This window comes from Tenrec ecaudatus, chromosome 1, assembly GCF_050624435.1.
Source record: "Tenrec ecaudatus isolate mTenEca1 chromosome 1, mTenEca1.hap1, whole genome shotgun sequence".
Taxonomy (NCBI): Eukaryota; Metazoa; Chordata; class Mammalia; order Afrosoricida; family Tenrecidae; genus Tenrec; species Tenrec ecaudatus.
In genome coordinates, this window is record NC_134530.1 from 23753076 (window position 1) to 23771179 (window position 18104).

At 58.7% G+C, this 18104-nt stretch overlaps 1 protein-coding gene across 1 annotated transcript; it reads right to left on the minus strand.

Moving 5' to 3' along the window:
* Positions 1 to 822: 822 nt before the first annotated feature.
* JUND (JunD proto-oncogene, AP-1 transcription factor subunit) lies at positions 823 to 2922 on the minus strand. Its single transcript, XM_075549018.1, has one exon. It carries the CDS (start codon positions 2583 to 2585, stop codon positions 1530 to 1532), a length of 1056 nt encoding a protein of 351 aa, XP_075405133.1. The 5' UTR covers positions 2586 to 2922; the 3' UTR covers positions 823 to 1529.
* Between the last annotated feature and the right edge of the window lie 15182 nt (positions 2923 to 18104).

The following is an 18104-nucleotide window of genomic DNA, read 5'->3' on the forward strand; positions in this document are numbered from 1 at the left end:
CTAAGGGACCCAGAACTGCTACATAGGTCTTCTGACACGAATCTTTACAGGGCCTGCTGGGTTCCAACCAACTTTGCTGGGACCAATCAACTCCAGGCTTATCCCAGTGGCAGGTGGGCTCCTCCTTGCCTGAAGGTAGATGCTCAGTAAAAGCTAGCCTTTTTGTTTGGCTAGTGGGGAAACACTCTCAGGAGAGTGGGTTATTCAAGGGCTAGGAGGGAGAGGATTTGATTTGGTGGGACTGTGGACAGAAGTGCTACATTGTAGCCATCAAGTGAAGCATTGCTTCTTAATGTTTCCAAGATGGTAATCTTTTTACAGAAGCCGACTGCTACATTATTCTGGCTGATGGTTTCAAACCTGTGCGCCCCAGGACTCCCACTGGTAAACCAGCTCGCTCCATCCTCACCACCTCGTGGAACAGGTTCCCCCAGAGTTGTGTCCACTTTACAGATTGGGCAACCGAGGCCCGCAGGGGTTGTAGAACTTGTGTATCTTCCTTTCTACTCCTAACTGGTGCTGTCACTCCGCCATCACAAAATCCCCTCTTCCCTAGAGGCAAAATATACTCCCGCCTCCTGGAGGCTAGCCCACCCCCACCCCCACCGCTCCGGTACCCTCGCGAAGCCGGACATCAGCCAGGCGGGCTCCCAGGAGCGCCTAGATGGCGCTCGCTGCGCACCAGATGTGGGATCTCCGCCCCCAGCGGGGAGGCGTAGAGAACCACAGAGGGGTGAGGAAGGTCGGGGAGGGGAGGGGTGTAGGCCAGACCCCGCCCGCCAGGCCCCGGCGTGGGTAGAAGGAGGAGGCAGAGAACCGAGCTGGCGTAACAAGACTTTACTGAAAACAGAAAACCAGGCGAACCGAGGATTACATATAGGAATGTGGAGTCGCAGCAAAAAAGAAAAAAAACAAAACAAACAAAAACAACAGAACAAAAAACGGGAGGGTATCCGGAGGTTGGAAGAGGAGAGCGAGAAGGGGTGGAGAGGTTTTTTTTTTTCTTCTTCCCATTTCTTTAAAAAACCAACACAAGAAACACGCACGCACACAACCAACGTTTGTTCCCGAATAGAAACATAAATAGGGCAGAATCGAACACTCTTTTTCTCTCTTTCCAAAGCAAAAAATGTAAAAGAAAAAGAAACGCAGGGTGACGGCTGTGTCCCCACGGAGCTCCCCGCTCGCGTCGGTGTACAAAGAGGCGGCAAGGGCGCGCGGGTTTGTGCAACACGGGACGGCCACTCGCGGGGGACAGAGGCAGCACGAGGGCGGGGTCATGCGCTCACCCCCCAGGATGGGGGGTCCAGCTTGTCGTGTCCGGGGCGCCCTCTCTAAGTCCCGGGCACCCTCAGGGAAGTCCTGGGGGCTGTGCCCTCTAAGTCCCGGGCGCCCCCTCGGAGCCCCGGGCACCCTTGGGGGGGCTCCTAAGGGACGCGCCCACTCCGAGTCCGGGGCGCCCACGTTCACCCCCGCCCCCCGCAGCCCGCCCCTCGGGTGGGGGCCGCGCATGCGCTCCATGCGCGGGCTCAGTACGCGGGCACCTGGTGCTGGGACAGCAGCTGGCAGCCACTGTTGACGTGGCTGAGGACCTTCTGCTTGAGCTGCGCCACTTGCTCGCGCAAAAGGCTGGCTGTGGACGCCAGCTCAGTGTTTTGGCTCTTGAGCGTCTTCACCTTCTCCTCGAGGCGCGAGATACGCTCCAGCTTGCGCTTGCGGCACTTGGAGGCAGCGATGCGGTTGCGCAGCCGCTTGCGTTCCGCCTTGATGCGCTCCTGCGTGTCCATGTCGATGGGCGACAGCGGCGGGCTCTCGCCGAAACTTGGCACGTCGGGCACCGTCTGCGGCTCGTCCTTGAGCGCGGCCAGGCGCGGCGGCGGCCCCAGCGCACCCGGCGGCGGCGGCGGGAAGGGCACAGGCTCAGCGGCGAAGGCCACCGTGGCGGCGCCCCCAGCCGCACCGGCTGCACCCGCGTAGCTGCTCAGGTTCGCGTAGACGGGCGCCTCGGGGGCGGGCGCCGCCGGGGCCAGCTCGCCGGGGGGTGCCGAGGCCGCGGCTGCCCCCGGGGGCCCTCCGGCGGCGGCAGCCGCGGCAGCAGCAGCCGCGGCGCCGGCGCCCAGCTGGTTCTGTTTGTGCAGGTCCTCCAGCGCCTTGACGAAGCCTTCGGCGAACTCTTGTTCCTCGCTGGCCGCCACCTTGGGGTAGAGGAACTGCGTGCTAGTCGGCGTGGTGGTAACCAGCCCGTTGGACTGGATGATAAGGCGCTCGAGCTCGGGCGAGGCCAGCTTGAGCAGCCCCAGGTCCGGTGAGGCCAACAGGCCGTCGGGGGGCGCCACGCCCGGGGCCCCGTCGGCGCGCAAAGAGGCCGGGGGTGGCGCGACCGTGGGCTTGAGCGCTGCCGCCACCTGCTCACTCAGGCTCAGTGTCAGCGCGTCCTTCTTCAGCATACTGCCGGCCGCTGCCGCCGTCGTCGGGGGCGCCCCGGGAAACAGTCGGCCCGGGGACGCGAAGCCACCCCCGCCGGTGCCGCTGGCGCCGCCGCCCAGGCCGCTCAGAGCCTCATCGCTGTAGAAGGGTGTTTCCATCCTCCGCCTCCCCCGCGCTGGCCCCGGGGGAGGGGAGTGGCCGCGGCCGCCCGGGGGGCCTGCGCCCCCCCTTCCCAAGGCGCCTCCGCCCACCACGGCCGTGCCGCTGCGCCTGGCGCTCCGCTGGCGGCGGCTACTGCCGCCGCGCCGTTCGCACCGCCCTGTTATAGCCTCGGCCTGACGCGATGAGCTCACCGCCCCCGCTCGCCATTGGGCGCGGGTGACGTTTTCATTTGCATAGTGGGGCGGGGCCTTACCGTTGCCGCGGCGACGCGCGGTAAACTGCACAACAACGCGCAGCCTTCTGGGTTGACGTCATGGGGGAGGGCCGCGCCCCCGGCGCAGGGAGCCAGCCCCGGGAGCGCTATTTACGGCCGCGGCTCCCAGCGCCGCCTCCTGCCTGGGGACGTCCGGGGTGGTGTGATGGGTCCGGCCCGGCCCTCCCGCCGCGAAGCTCCGCCCCCAGCCTCGCGGGCGGCCCCAGCTGGCGGGGGCGAAGGCGAGGGCAGGGGTGGCGCCCAACCCCGGGGGACTGGAGGGGGATGGGCTCTGAAAGGATAAATAACTCGACGGCGCCTTCCGCGCCACTATGCTGACTACGCCTCCGTTAGCGGGTGTTCCCGGCTGGCTTTGTGCACGCTGGAGCTGTGCTACCAGCTCCTCTGTGGTGGGGAGCCGGCTGCCGTTCCTGGGGTGCATATGCCCCAGGAAGACCGGGGAGAGGAGGGCTGGTAGAAGTTGCTGGAAGGTTCGGTCCTGATCTTTTTCACTGGGTGGGGTTTAGAGCTGTGAGGCTTTTACCGAAGGGAAACTGAGGCTTAGCGACCTACCACTATTGGGTCCGCCCTGTAGAACTTAAACGTTCAGCTGCCTAAGCAGGCTTCCCTCAGCCACCCGTAGACTATCCTTGTTCTGTGGGTCCCAGGACGTGGGTTCCCATTTCTGGCCACCCTCTGGGTTCTACCACACCCCCACCCCCACCCCTGGGCAGGACCCATGCGCAGGCATCACAGCTGGTAATTATTACCTGTTTATTATCTTGGCTGTTAAGGCTTGATAAGCCGCTATTAAGGTTGGCTGGGGAGGGGACAATCCCACTTCCCCCGGACTCTAAAGCAGTTTTCTCAACCTTCCTAATGTCACGACCCTGTTACGAATTGGACGATCCTGTGAAACGGTCGTTGGACCCCCAAAGAGGTCGCAACCCAGTGGTTGAGCACCTGAGCACCGCTGCCAAGGGACCCTGAGACTTCTGGGCCAGAGTGCTTGTCCCAGCTCACTTTCCCTCTTAGCCCCCTCCCCGCCCCCCTCCACTGCAGTCAGTGCCCCTTTGACCCTTATCAGCCCTCCCTCCCTCCCTCAGACCCCAAGCACCTGTGCTTGAGCCAACCCAACCCGTGTCAGATGCCCACTCCCAAAGTCGGCAGAGAAGGAGGGGGAGACGGAGAGAGGACAATATTCTTGTCCCCTCAAGAACTATGAGAGAGCATGGGGTACATCAGAGAGAGAGAGAGAGAACATTATTGTCCGCTCCTTAAGAACTAAGAGAGTATGGGGTACATCATGAGTCCCTGCAGACAGGGACCTCTGGTATCTATCTTGAGTCTCTGAACTGCAGAAACCACCTGCAGAACTGGGGCACAGTTCTTGAAGTAGGTCACTGTGGGCGGTCACTGGCCTCAGTTTGTCTGACTGGCCAGTGGGTATGAACAACTTTTCATCTTCCTCCTCTGCCCGTGCCATCCCGCCCCAGCTCTAGAGCAAGATCGGGCAGAGGAGAGGCTGGCGCCCTTGGCAAGAGGCCTAGAGGCCCCGGGCGGAGGGGCCCTGCTTGTGCGCCCGAGTGTAGCACTGTGTGCCTGTGTGCTGGGTCTGTGTAGGGGTGTCCATGTGAGGGATGTGTTTGAGGATATGGGGGGGTCTCCCTTCCCTGTGGGTTCATGCGTGGGTCCCCGCAGGGTGTCTGTGATTCTTTTTCCCGTGTGAGCATCCTCAGATGAAGTGTGTTCATCTGTGTGTCTGTCCACATATAGGGTGTGCCTGCAATGTGGGTATCCAGGTGTGGGGTCTCTCTGCCCCTTTGCCCATGAGGCCATGTGTCTTACTCTCTTTGTAAGTCTGGACCCAAGCCCCACCTACACAAAGGGCCTCCAGTGGGAGATTTGGCCCCACCTGGCAGCCAGCTCTAAGCTGAGACCCTTTTGGGACTCAGTTTACCCAGCATACCCTGGGCCGGATGGACAATCATTGGTGGTACTTCCCCCAGAGGCAGAGATGGGAGGGTAACTGGGCAGCCAGGCCAAGGCCAAGGCCAAGGCCAAATCTTCAGCGTTCTGCCCTGACTTTTGGCAGGTGGAGGCAAGTCTGAGAGCCCTGGGCAGAACCAGCCTGGGCAGAATGGTGGATCAGTGAGCAGGTTCTGGAGACTGGGGCACAGAGAGATCAAAGAAGATGCCCGAGGCTACATAGAGGCCCCCCTCAGCCCCACCCCTTCAGTGCTCAGTCACCCCCAACTATGTGACCTTGAACCAGTAACTTCACCTTTCCCTCTCCTCAAAGTGGAGCACTGTTTTCGGGACTTGAAGTTTTCAGGGTCCAATCAACGAAAACTATCATAAATTTAGTCTCAGAACTTGACCAAACTTGACAGTGGGTCTTAGGTCTGAAGTCTCCTGTTTGGAGTTCCTTTCCTCCACCTTCTGAAAAGCTACCTTTCCCTCAAAACCCACCGCCAATGCCCCTTCCTCCACAGCCTTCCCTCAAAACGCAAAGCCACTGAGTTGATGCCAACAGGGTAGAACTGCTCCCATAGAACAAGTTAAAACTGTCCTGTGAGTTTTCAAGACTAACTCATGAGGGTAGAAAGCTCCGTCTTTTTTCCCTTGGAGAAGCTGGTGGTTTTGAACTGCCGACGCGACAGTTCGTAGTCCCACATGTAACCACTGTGCCCCGGGGCTCCTCCACATCCTCCTCGTTTCCATCTATAGGCAGTCCTGCCTCTGCCTATTTTTATTTGGTTCTGGTTCCCCCCAGATCCTGAGCAGAGGGGGATCCTCAGGGATGGGCTAAAATGCAAAGAAGCAAACTCACTGCGATCAAGTCAATGCCAACTCAGAGTGACCCAACAGGACAGAGTAGAACTACTGTTGTGAGTTTCTGGGACTCTAACTCTTTACCAGAGTAGGGAGCCCCATCTTTCTCCCTTAGAGAGGGCTGGTGGTTTCAAACTGCTGACCTTGTGGTTAGCAACCCACTCTACTCCATGAGGGCTCCTTCAGGGCTGGGCAGGGGAGAATCTAATCCAGCCACTCAGCATAGGAACCTGCTCTTGGCAGCCTAGGCTGCCCCACCCTCGGGCCCTTGGTCTGTGCACTTGCTGTTCCCTATGCCCTTGGAGTCCTCCCACACCTCCTCCTCCTCAAGTGGAAAATTCTTCCTCCCAGGCACCCAGCCCCGCCCCTCCATCTGGCTCAGCCCTGACCCCAAAGGAACTATGTCCAATTCTGTCCCACCAAGACAGGGAACTCCTGAGGCAGAGGCTGAGGCCTCCCAAGCTAAATTGGGGGGTGGGGGGTTGTCCTGCAGCCCACTCAAATACAGAAGGTCTCCTTTACCCACCACATTCTGATTGAGCAACTACTCTGAGTTGAGAGATGGGCATGTGTGGCCACCCCCAAGGACCCATTCTGAGGGGGGCTTCAGACCAGCATGGATTGGAGGGGGGTGCATAAGGGGGAGATCTTTAGAGTGTATAATCTGGCAGGTCACCACCCGTGGTGGTCTTTTCCCTGGTTTGGAATATTGGAAGCTGCTCTCAGGTGCTATTGAGCTCAATTTCCATTCATATGGCTCCCTTGTGTGTATGTGTGTGTGAGAGAGTCTCTCTCTCTCTCTCTGTCTCTGGACCACAACCTTCCCAAGAGCTGACTGGATCTTTCTCCCATGGAGGTTGAGTGAGTTCTAAGTGTACCAGCCTTTCTGCTAACAGTAAAGCAAGCGCTTAACCACTGTGGCACCAGGCCTCTTTTCTGAAAGCTCAAAACCAAACACCAAACTCACAGCCGTCCAGTCAATTCCGACTCTAGGACAGCAGGAGAACAGCCCCTGTGCCCTCCAGAACCTCATCCTTCTCTTGCAGAGGGGCCGGTGGGTTCCAACACCTTGCCTTGTGGTTAGCGCCCACCCGGGCTCCTTCCCCAGGTGACCATTGGCTGGAGCATGCCTGCAGCCGTGACTAGGCAGCAATTTACTCTGTTTTGCTTGGGATCCTCACAAGTTGACACGGACTCCATGATTCAACAACAACAAACAATCTGGATGAGGCCTCCCAGAAGATGAAGCATAGCAAAGCCCAGGCAGGCAGAACAGCAAGTGCAAAGGGCCTGAGGCAGGAAACAGATGAGCACTGGGAGGCAGAGTAGGGGGGAGGTGTGGTTGGAGTGGGGGTTGGGAGAGACAAAGGTGAAAGGGCAGCAAGCAGCCTTGCCTGCCAAAGTCATGGGGAAATTTGTCCCTAGGCTTTGGTCCCTGGTAGTGTCCCCGCCCCCCTCTGATTCTGCATTTGATCTTTATCTAAGACCTTAACCCAAGGCCCAAAGCGGTGTCCAGAGGGGGCGTGCCACTAGGTGGAGAAGGAGTGACTTGGCACTGTCAAAAAGGGAACCCAGTCCCCGCGCCCCCCTCTTCCGCCCCTTACCGCCAGGGTTCGAATCCTCGAGGCTCTAGCCGGAGCGCCAGGCGATTTACTTTCTTGTTTAAAGCGACCCTCAGATCGGTTTAGTCGTGGGCCTTAAATTTGGAAACCTAAAACTGAAAAGCCCCAAAGAGTTAAACAGGAAGCAGAGGGAGGAAAGGGGGAGGGGAGCATCTCAGAGGGTGGGGCTTGTAGGGTGACCTTCCCCCTCCCCCTCCAGCCCCTGGAGCACTTTGGGTCAGCTGGGTTTGGGTGGGGCTAACCTGGGACGGTGTTCCAGGTGAGGAGGTGACTTTCTGTGGATGGTCCCCAGGCGCTCAGGACCATAGGGCGTGGAGGGAGGGCTTGTCCGGGACCGAGTCGGAGGTTTGGGGATGGAGCGTGCTAGAGACGGGACTCCCCCCGCATCCTCCCCGAGGCAGGCCCCAGTGGGGTGACCGGGGGAGGGGCGACGAGTTCGGGCACGGGTGGGGGGCGGGGGGAGCGCGTCTGGCGCCGACGCATTCCTGAGGATCTGGTTACCCGAGAAGGCACGGCCCCTCCCCGCCCGCCCCACTTCCGCCCTCGCGGGGAGCTGGAACCACAGTCAAGTCTCTCGTCTGGCTGCAGGTGTTTGTTCAGCCTTCCGCCTGGTCCTCGGTGCACGGAAGGGAACCTCACCCAGGACTGGCACACGGATGTGAATGGAGAAATTGAGTCACAGGCTGCTCCCCATCACGCCCACTGCGCCCCGTCTGCTCCATGTGCCCCCCCTGGGGACTGTCCCCCGAACGCTGTGAAGTCCCTTGCCACCTCAGATCCAAAAGGGACACTGAGCTCGGCGTTTGTTGGTGCATTGAGGGACTGACCGTTTGGCGTCGGTCCTGAGGGTCTCCAGCCCAGGGAGAAAACGAGACCTCCTCATTACTGCTACTGCCTGAGGACAGGCTAGATCGAACCTTCCTCTCACCCAGCTGGCATTTCAGGTGCACCTGCTGTATGCCCAACCCAGCCCTGGAAACCCCAAGGGTTGGAGAATCACAAGGCAGGGAATTCCAATTCACTAGATGAGACCAGCTTCAAGGAACCCTGGGGGCGGGTGGTTAGGGGTTAGGCTGCTCACCGCGCAGCCAGCAGTTCAAAGCCAGCAGCTGCTCCGTGGGAGCAAGACCACGGGGCTTTCTACTTCTGTGCTGAGTTACAGTCTTGGAAACTCACCGGGATCATTCCAGAAGGTCCTTATGAATTGGCATGGATTTGATGGCAGTGAGGGGCTTGGGGTTTGGGTTGTTTGTGGAGATCAGCTTTACCAGCCTTTGTGTTTTGCCAATCTCATGCTCCCTCCAGCATTAAAGAACACCTACTGTGTGATGGGTGCTGGGGCAGCGGGAGGCTAGCACTCCTGGGCTTTGGAGCTGAAGTTTGTCCTCACAGGGGTCAGGGAACAACAGTGGAGCATATTCAATAAACTGTCACACTTTCCCTTAAACTCAAGCCCTGTGTTCTGCTTTTACTTCAATAAATAATTTCCTGTCAATAAGTAACAGTCCCTGCCCATCCATAAAGAGTCCTGGTCATACTGTGGCTATACGTTGGTTGGCCTGTAGTTCTCACGGTCCGTCGGCAGGCAGCTGGCCTCCACCAGCAGCTCTGGGAGAAAGACTGGGGTTTCTACTCCAACAAACAGTCTCAGAAACCCACAGGGGGTCGCTATGAGTCAGCATGGAGTTTTGAGTCCAGAAATAGAAAGCAAACCAAAAGCTAGTGAAAGCAAGCAGAACCAGGTAGAGGATTCTCAGGAATTCGCAAAGCAGGGCCTGGACTGTGTGATCTAGCAGAGACAAGGCCTTCTGCCCTACCATGTCTGTCCCCACCATCCACATCCATCGTGCCCCCCCACCCCTGTGGGGTCCTGCATTGAATCACAGAGCACAGAATCTCATGTGGCTGTTACCCTTGCATTATGAACCTGGGTGACAGACTGAAGCAGCAGACCCCTGGGGCCTCTGGAGAAACTCAGGCTGTGAAGTGAAAGCGCTCACCTCCACCCAGGAGGCCTGGGGCTGTCCCCACCCAAAGGCTGCGCCCCAGATGGCCTCCGCGGGCTGCCTGGGGATAGGGGAGAAGAATCTCTAGACAAAAGCGAACTAAATGAGCTAAATTACTGAATGAGCAGCTGTATCCATGCTACTGGTGCAAAGGCCACTCTGGGACACTGTATGGCATGGGCACAGAAGGACACACCTGCTTCTCAGGTGGATTAACAAATTGGGGCTCGGAGCAAAGAGGGCTTCAAACTTGGAAGAATGGAACCCTAATCCGGGCCTTCTGGCCCTGCCCACTGCAGGCTACCCACTGTAGGGAGAGAAGGAAGCTCTAGGAGCCCAGTGGAGGCAGAGGTAGGGAGCCAGAGTGCACAGGATCTGGGCGATCCCAGGAAGTGAGAGAGGGAGGCAGCAGAGAGATGAGGCTGCAAGAAGTGGGGATGGGGGCCAAGGAAGAGGCCTAGGACAAGGGCTGAGGGAACCCTCCCCCCTAAAGGAACATATTTGGACCCCCACAGCCTGCACCTCAGTCATGGAGTCAGGGAGACACCCCCCCCCTTACCGAGGCCCCCAGCCTGTCTCTCCTACGAGGAAGTGGTGAGGAGGAGAGGGAGGGCCCCCCACTCTCACTTCCCCTAGGCAGGGCGGAGCTAGAGGGGTCTCCCCACTAGCCTTGAGACTGGGCGATGGGGGCGGGGCTGGTCCCACAGAAATGGGACTAGGGGTCCCCAGGACTGGACGAGCCCCAAGTTCTCAGGGGTTCAAGTGACTGACTATGGCAAATGAGAGAAGACCCCAGAGTTGCCTGGTGGGCGAGGGCCCCCTGCTAGGCCCAAGTCAAGGAGCCAGTCGGTTGACCAGAGACCTAGACGGCCACGGTCCCGCCCAGCCCTGAAGGGTCAGGGCCAGGCCTAAGGGAGGGAGGGCGGCCGGCGCAGTAAACACTGGGTGGAACTGGGGCGGGCGCGGCATTCCAGGCGCTGGGAGCGACGCGGGCAAAGGCCCGGGGGCGTGGCCGGGGAGCTGGCAGCGGTGTGCTCCCCAGCTAGACCCTGCCGGCGGTGGCGTGGGGGTGGGGAACACAGGGTCTGGCTTCGGATCCCAGTAGTGGCCTCGTGCGCGAGTGGCGGCACCGGAGGAGTTAAACTCGGCCAGCAGCGAGGCCTCGGTGGCGTCAGGCGCGGACGTCAGGGCGAGGCGGGGGCCCCCCCGGACGCTGGCTGTGCAGCCCGGGGGCTCGGCGCCCCAAGCCCCGCTCGAGGCCCTGGGTAGGGGTCCGCCTGCCACTCTATTTCCCGGGCGCCCTGCGGGCCCCCCGGCGAGCAGGCGAGATGGAAGCACCCACCGAGAGGGGCCCGGTTCCGGCCGGGATCGAACCCGAGCCGACGATCCCTGCCGCCTGGGACCCCACGCACTGCGGGCGGGAGGAGCGCGCGGGCAGATGCCTGCGAATCCTCTCGAGTACGCGCCGGGCGGCTGCAGCGGCTTCTGAACGCAGCCGAGCGGGCCTCAGTTTACCCGACCGAACAATGTCCCCCCGCCCCCCCAGGCAGATGTGTACGGCGTGACCCCGGCCTGCGTGTGCCCGGCGGAGGAGCGGGTGGAGGGGGCGGGGAGACAGGCCTCCGTGGTGGGATTCGCATCGGAGCCCAGTTCAAGGCCCCACCTTCCCCACCTCCTGCCAATCTCCTCCCTCTTCCTCTCAAATCCCCCTTGCTTCTCCTTCCCCACCCTTCTCCGTCTCCCTCCACCCCCGCCCCTGCTTCTCCCTCCCCCTTCCTCCTTTCTTTCCCCTCCCCCTACCCGCCCAGCCCGCAGCCCCGCGGGGCCGCTAATTAAATGCAGGACTGGGGGAGGGGTGGGAGGGGGAAACGGAGTGCAGTTAACCCCTACTTTGCCGAGCCCTACGGAAACCGTCCCGAGCAGTGGAGGAGAGAGGTCAGACCACCTCCAGACTGGAGGACTCCCTGCTCCCACCCCACCCTGTCCGGCTTCGAACTGGGACCAGACCATCCACTCAAGGCCTTCTCTCTGTGTGTGTCTCTCTCTCTGAAGCCCCCCACAGTCGGGCTCTTTCCCCACGTGGGAGAAGTAGTGGGAGATATCCCAAGAGGCTAAGATCAGTGAGATGAGATGAACGACATGGCTCCGCAGAAAGGGGGGGGGGGCTGGGGCCGACATGGGGACAGGAGGTGGGTTGGAGACAGACAGGGACAAAGAGATGGAAGCAGAGACACGTGCAGAGACAGACACACTACACAGAAAGACGGGAAGAGGCTGAAATGGAGACAGGTGGAGAGAAGGGGAGGCAGGCAGGAGCAGGAAGAGAGGGTCACAGAGACACAGGGAGACGTGGGGGTGGGGCTGGGGCCAGCATGCAGAGACACCAAGAGATGATTGTTCTTAATTACGTTCATGGTTTTCAAGGACTGTGACTTTCAGCTGGGACAAGAACTTGTCCGGACTACATACGCAGATGGTGACGCTGTACTTGGGTGCACTTAAGATACAGTGAGCAGCCTGCAGTTCGGCAGCCCATCTCGCTGTCCCTGGAGGGTCTGGCCGCCTGGGGTTCAAGTCCACTGGCTGTGGGGTGGGGCTGGCAGCCCTGAAAACCCTCAGCAGTGACAAGGTTCAGGTTCCAGAGGGCAGGGCAACCCAGGGGCCCCAACCCAGCCTGGAGGGTTGTCAGACTCTCCGGAAGAGACACTTGGCTGCTACCCAGGCCTCCCAAGGCTGAGGCCCTGGCCTTGGCCGCCTGTCTGGCCCAGCCTGGCTCCCCTGCTGCCTGTTGACCCACAAGGGGCCGTCGGTATGAGCCCAGGGTCACCCTGCCTAGAGGATGATGGGTCACCCAGAACCCACCTGCTCCCTGATGCTCTGAGTCAGGACAGGAGACCCAGGTACCTGCATATCACAGCCTAGTGGTACCATTTCCACACACTGCCAGAGTAGAGGGTGGGTGAACAGAGGCTGGGAGAGAGTCCCGGGGGGGGGGGGTGCTGGGTGTGGGCAAGGCCCTGCAGTTGACTCAGGCTATGAAGAAGGCTCAGGACCAGGACTGGAGGAGAACCTGGGGGCAAGACCTGGCAGGGTGGAGGCAAGGAGACACTCACTGCATGCACAGAGGGAAGGGGGAACCTGGGAGCAGAAATGGTGTGTGCAAAGGCCCTGAGGCGGCACTGGAGGAGGCTGGGATGAATGGAGTTGGGTGAGGGGTGCCTTTAGAAACACAGGGACCCACAATGTTATCCTTTGTTTTATCTTGGCCTCCCCAACCCTCCATAGCTCCCTGTTGCTGTCTCGTCACCCAGATCTCACCAAGAGCCCCCGCTCCCCACTGTGGCACGGGGCAATCACATCCACCCATCCAGCTGTTCCAAGGTCCAGAAATAATGTGCGTGGAAAGTGATGGAAACTTCCAGAAACGTCTCGTCTGCCCCCTGAGGCTGAGCTGGCCTGGGTTCCTATCTCTGTGGTCAGGGTGAATGGACCTCAGTGTTAATGAACCCATAGTCCTCTCTGAGCTCCCTGGGTGGAACAGCGCCTTATGCAAGCACTGGACTACCCACCCAAAGGTTGGCAGCCTGATCTCTCCCAGAAGCACCTCCCAGGTGAGCCCTGGTGATGTGCTGTTGAAAGAGCACTGCATGGCAGAGCCCATTGGACATAGTTCTACTCTTCTTGTGTTTTTCACTCTCACACTGGACTTGCCAGGAGTTAGAATTGACTCAAAAGCAAACCGCCTTCCCACAGTCTCCAGGAGCAGCACTTCAGCCTCCCAAAACCTATGCCACAGGGGAGCAAGCTGAGGCCCAGCGGCCAGCCCTGGGGAGGGACTGACGCCAATGGAAGAAAGACAAGCGGTGTGGTCCTTGAGTGCGCCCCACAGCCGGAGTAAAAATAGCCAACCCCCAGCCCGCCCCTCCATGAAGAGTCAGCCTTGAAAGGGCTGCCGTGACAGGGATGTGCTCTGAGGAACATCCGGCTGGGCCCTCGTCGCCGTGGCAACACTGACTCAGCAGCACCCACAGGTAGCGGCATCTGGTACCCTGCCTGCCGCCTCTGCACTCTGGGCATGGGGGTGGGGTGGATGCTCAGATGATCTCAGCCTCCTCTCTGAGGGCACCACTTGAGGCTGAAGAAGGGTCAGAGTCGGTGAGACCCGACCCAAGGGTAGCTAGTCAGACTCCTAGCCCCCGCTGTCCCATCATGTGCTGCTGCTCATCGTACTGACTTGCCTACGGAGTCAGCCTCCCTCTCTCTTGCCATCCATCCATCCATCCACCCACCCACCCACCCACCCACCCACCCTTTCACTCATCTGTCCACCCTTCCATTCCTGCACCCACTCTTACATCCACTCATTCGCCCACTTACCCATCCATCTATCGATATATCCCTATCTACCCACCCACCATCCACCTACCATCCACCCATTCATCCACATCTCCCTTCCTCTGTCCCCCATCTGACATGTACTATTTCACCCCACAATGATGGGGTGCCTAGTGTGTCCGTGGATGACAGAAAAAGGTTGATGCCCAACTACAAACCTAAAGGTTGGGGGCACTGCAGAAGAAAGGTCTGGTGATTGAGTTCCATTGAAATCACAGCCAAGAAAATCCTACGGCGCACGCATGGTACAGCCCCACCTTGACACACACCAGGCCACCAGGAGCCAGAATGAACTTGACATCAGTGTTTTTACTGATGGTATGTTGGCATTTTTGTTGGGGACAGCAGTTGCCTCTGCTAGTGGAAATGGGGTATCAGGAAGGGGCTGGACATTTGAGGGGGGATGAGTGAGGACAAGACCTTGGTGGTCACTTAGTCTAGGGTCCTGTGGATCTGAGGTCTCATTTACTCCTTCCTTTTCTGTATTTCAGAGGCTCCCTGGTGGCGTATTGGTTACACATTGGTCACAAGATCAACAGTTCGAAACCACCAGCTGTTCCTGGGGAGAAAGATGAGGCTTTCTACTCCCATAAAGACAGTCTCAGAAACCCACAGGGGCAGTTCTACCCTGTCCTATAGGGTCACTATGAGTCGGCATCAACTCGATGGCAGTGAGGTTTTTGCTTTTTCCTTCATCTCAAGGTGAATGCCAGATCTTCCCCCATGCCCCACGGTCCTGTTTGGCCTCTGCCTACCTGATCCTCTCTCCGTTTGTTCTGCGCCTCCCTGCTGCCGATGGAATACACCGCAGTTGGTTTCCACCGCAGAGCCTCTGCCTGTTCTGTTTTCCATGTCTGGGGCAGTCATTCTTTGGGTTTTCCCATGGGATGCTCATCTCGTTTGATTCTTCACTTCCTCTGTATCCATCTCTTCTCCCATCTCCAGCACATAGAGGCATAAAAGACTGTGGTCAGGGAGGGAGTGGCCTTGCCTGTGCCTCTACTTCCCCAATGGCATACCGATCACAGCCGTGCAGTGTTCACAGGGTGGTGGAGTGGGGTAAGGCACTGGGGACTGCATGCAGTCAAGAATCAATGGCCAATAAACCCTACCTGAAAGACCACTTGAATTATTCAGGCAGATACATAACGTGTGGCCCACCCATGCAATGGAATGCTACTCAGCCATCAAGAGAAACGGGATTCTGACGTATGTCGGATGACACAGATGAACCTTATGAACATTACGGTGAGTAAAAGAAGCCAGACCAAAGGCCAGATAGTCGGCTTCCATTTAGGGCAGTGGTTCTCAACTTTCCTCAGGCCGCGACCCTCTCGTGCAGTTCCTCATGTGGTGATGACCCCCAACCATAACATTATTTCGGTTGCTACTTCATCACTGTCATTTTGCTACTGTGATGAATTGGGTGACCCCTGTGAAAGGGTCGTTTGACACCCAAAGGGGTCGCGACCCACAGGTTGAGAACCGCTGCTCTGGGGTCTTTTGATGGAAGTGTCAGGAGAGACCAGTCCCTGGAGAAGGACGTCATGCTAGCTAAAGCAGAGGGCAGCACAAAAGAGGAACCCTCGACAGGATGGACGGACACAGTGGCCGCCACAATGGGCGTCAGAATCGTTGTGGGGACGGTGCTTTGTCCAGTTGTGAATGGGCGGGGCGGGGACTCGATGGCACCTAGCAACAGCAGCGTCCCATTATGGTCCTGCTTCTCCTCGGGCTGGTTTCCTTTGCTACGTTGGTTCGAAACCCCATATGCGAAATGTCCAGAATCACAGACACAGAAGTGGGGAAAAGGGAAAGGGGAGTGGCTGCCAATGGGCCCAGGGTCTCCCCTGGGTGTGAGGAGTATGTCCTGGAGCAACACCGAGGCTACAGGGGTGTAACATTGTGAAAGTAACCTGACTCAAACCCATCGCCGCCGAGTCAGCTCATTGGAACCGCCTGTGTGTTACAGTCGAATTGTGTTCCAGAGATTCCTGGGTGTCCCTGCCGGGTGGGCTTGATCTGCCAGCCTTCTGGTCAGGAGTGCCAATCGTTGGCATCACCTGCCAGCATCAGTGCTGTTTGAAGCTGAGTGCCCAGTTGGCACTAGGGTTCCTTCTGAATGTACTGAATGCTGCTAAATCGTTCGTTTTGAAACCTAATGGATTTTGCTAAGTAAAAAAAGGGACGCAAGGTAACGAAGGAAAGGATACGGGGATAAAGTGAGGAGCTCGGTGAGTAACAAAATAAAACACACACTTCCTAAGGAGCCCTGGTGGCGCTGTGGGTTAAGCAGCAGGCCGCTAACCTAAAGGCTGGCGGTTCAAACTCGCTAGCCACTCCTTGGGAGAAACACGAGGCTGCCTGCGCCCATGAAGATGTCGTCTCAGGAAACCTATGCAGAGTCCCTGTGAGCCGGACTTGACTCTCGGGCAGTGGTTTGAGTTTATAAAGTGTCCAAGGTCATGGTGGCCCAGTCTTCAACATGTCTAGGCTTCTAACATGCCTAGGTTGACTCATCCACCCCCCACTCCCAGGGAGGTCGAGGGGGTGGGGAGTGAGGGGAGTTTGCCTTCCCTCAATGCCAGCCTGGCACAACCTGTCCAGTGGCTTCACACCTGTGGCTCCCCCGGAAGGGAACTCTCCTTACCCCAGCGCCTGGAGCTGGCTGCCAGGGGGTGGTTGGCAGGGAGTTGAATCCCCTACGTGGCAGAGGGCCATTACTTGGGATGCGGAGGCTGAGCAGCTGGGGCAGGTGGGGTGCTGAGGATGCTTTGGAGCCTTGGCAGGGACAGTCCACTTCACCCCCCCCCCCGAAATAAAAGGCCCAACATGCTCCCACAGCAAGAGGGAAGTTTGGGGTTGGCTAGGGTTGGGGTGTTGACATAGACAAGCATAACAAGGGGACCAAATGCTGAGGACGGCCACTGTCCTGTGCAGGAGAGGCTGTCCTCCTGGAGGGTTCTGAGAAAAAAAAAGGAAAAGGGAAAAAAACCAGCATCCGAGTCTCCATGGCAACAGGAGGCCATGACGCCACAGGCCACTACAGGCACAGGGGACCAATGCTGACGTTGGACCTGCTGGAAGGGCAGCACAGAGGGGCTGGCCCTAGGGGTGCTGATGGCAAAGCAAGGGGTTGAAAGTAACCAAGCAGGGGGTGGGGGGACATCTTGGTTATTTTTAGACGCTGAACACAGCTCTGAACTATTTCCACGGCCACTCCCCAGAGCGGGCTGGGCGACTATTTCGGTGTGCAGTTCCAGCGGAGGCGGGCGGCCAGTGAGTCACTGCTGAGCCTGGCCAGCAGCCACAAGGGTTGAGGCAAGGGGACAGAGCACAAGGGACAGCCAGCTGAGCACTCAGCACCCCTGCACAAAATGTCACCCCCATGGCTGAGTGGGGTGCAGAGGGTCCTTCCAGAGGCTGTTCCCAGCATTCAAGTAACACTTGATGTATACTGGGCTTCACCCCTCTCATGGGGGGTGTGGGGTGGGGAGCTGGCCAGGGCAGACCAGTTGGAAAAATGAGGAAAGTCAGGGGTAAGAAGCTCCCCAGGCATCCTGGTCACTCACTGGCCATTATCTGTGTCTCTTGGTTGATGCCCCAATCTGGAGACAACAGGAGGGACCTGACCTCACTTACCCCAGTCCTGACCAGTGTCTTGACTCAGTGGATGGCACACCTAAGCTGGCAAAAGGTCAGGGTGGAGCATTGAAGGATGCAATGGGGCCAATCCTGGGTGGGCAGAGAGGCCATTGCCCGCTGTTTCTCCAGAGGCCAAAGCTTCTGGGAACACCCTCGTATATAATGGAATACAGGCTGTTCTAATGTACTTGTGCGCTGAACATGGCTTTCCTGCTGCTTGCTGACACACACACCCCACCCCACTCCCGCCAAGACCCCTACTCTACTCCCCGGCCTCGGGTAAGACCCACAGGTGAAAGCAGCTTTGGAAACCTGAAGGCTGAGCCAGGGCAATCCCAGCAGAAATCCAAGGTGTGGGAGCCTCAGGGGAGATGCCCATGATGCTTTGTGGCCACTGGCTGTCCTGAGCAAGCCTCCCACCCCAGCCCAGGGCCTGCCCAACCTGGAAGCACATCCTAGTTCCCAGGACTTGGTTGGACCTGACTTGTTCCCGAGACCTCCCTCTCCACAGCGTCTCAAGGGGGGCTCCTGGCCCTGCTCTGACACCCCCTTCGGTCACTTCTGAGCTGTCACGGGGTGCTGAGCACTCCCAGCCACCTTGGCTTCCTCTTCTCCAGGCCACTTACCACCCTCTGACCTTCATGTTCATGGCTGTCCCCAGCACCTGGCCAAGGACTCAGATCTTTCACCCCCACCAGGCCTCTCAAGAGTAGACACTGGAGCCAGCTCATCCCACTGGCTGGCCCTGCCTCACATGTG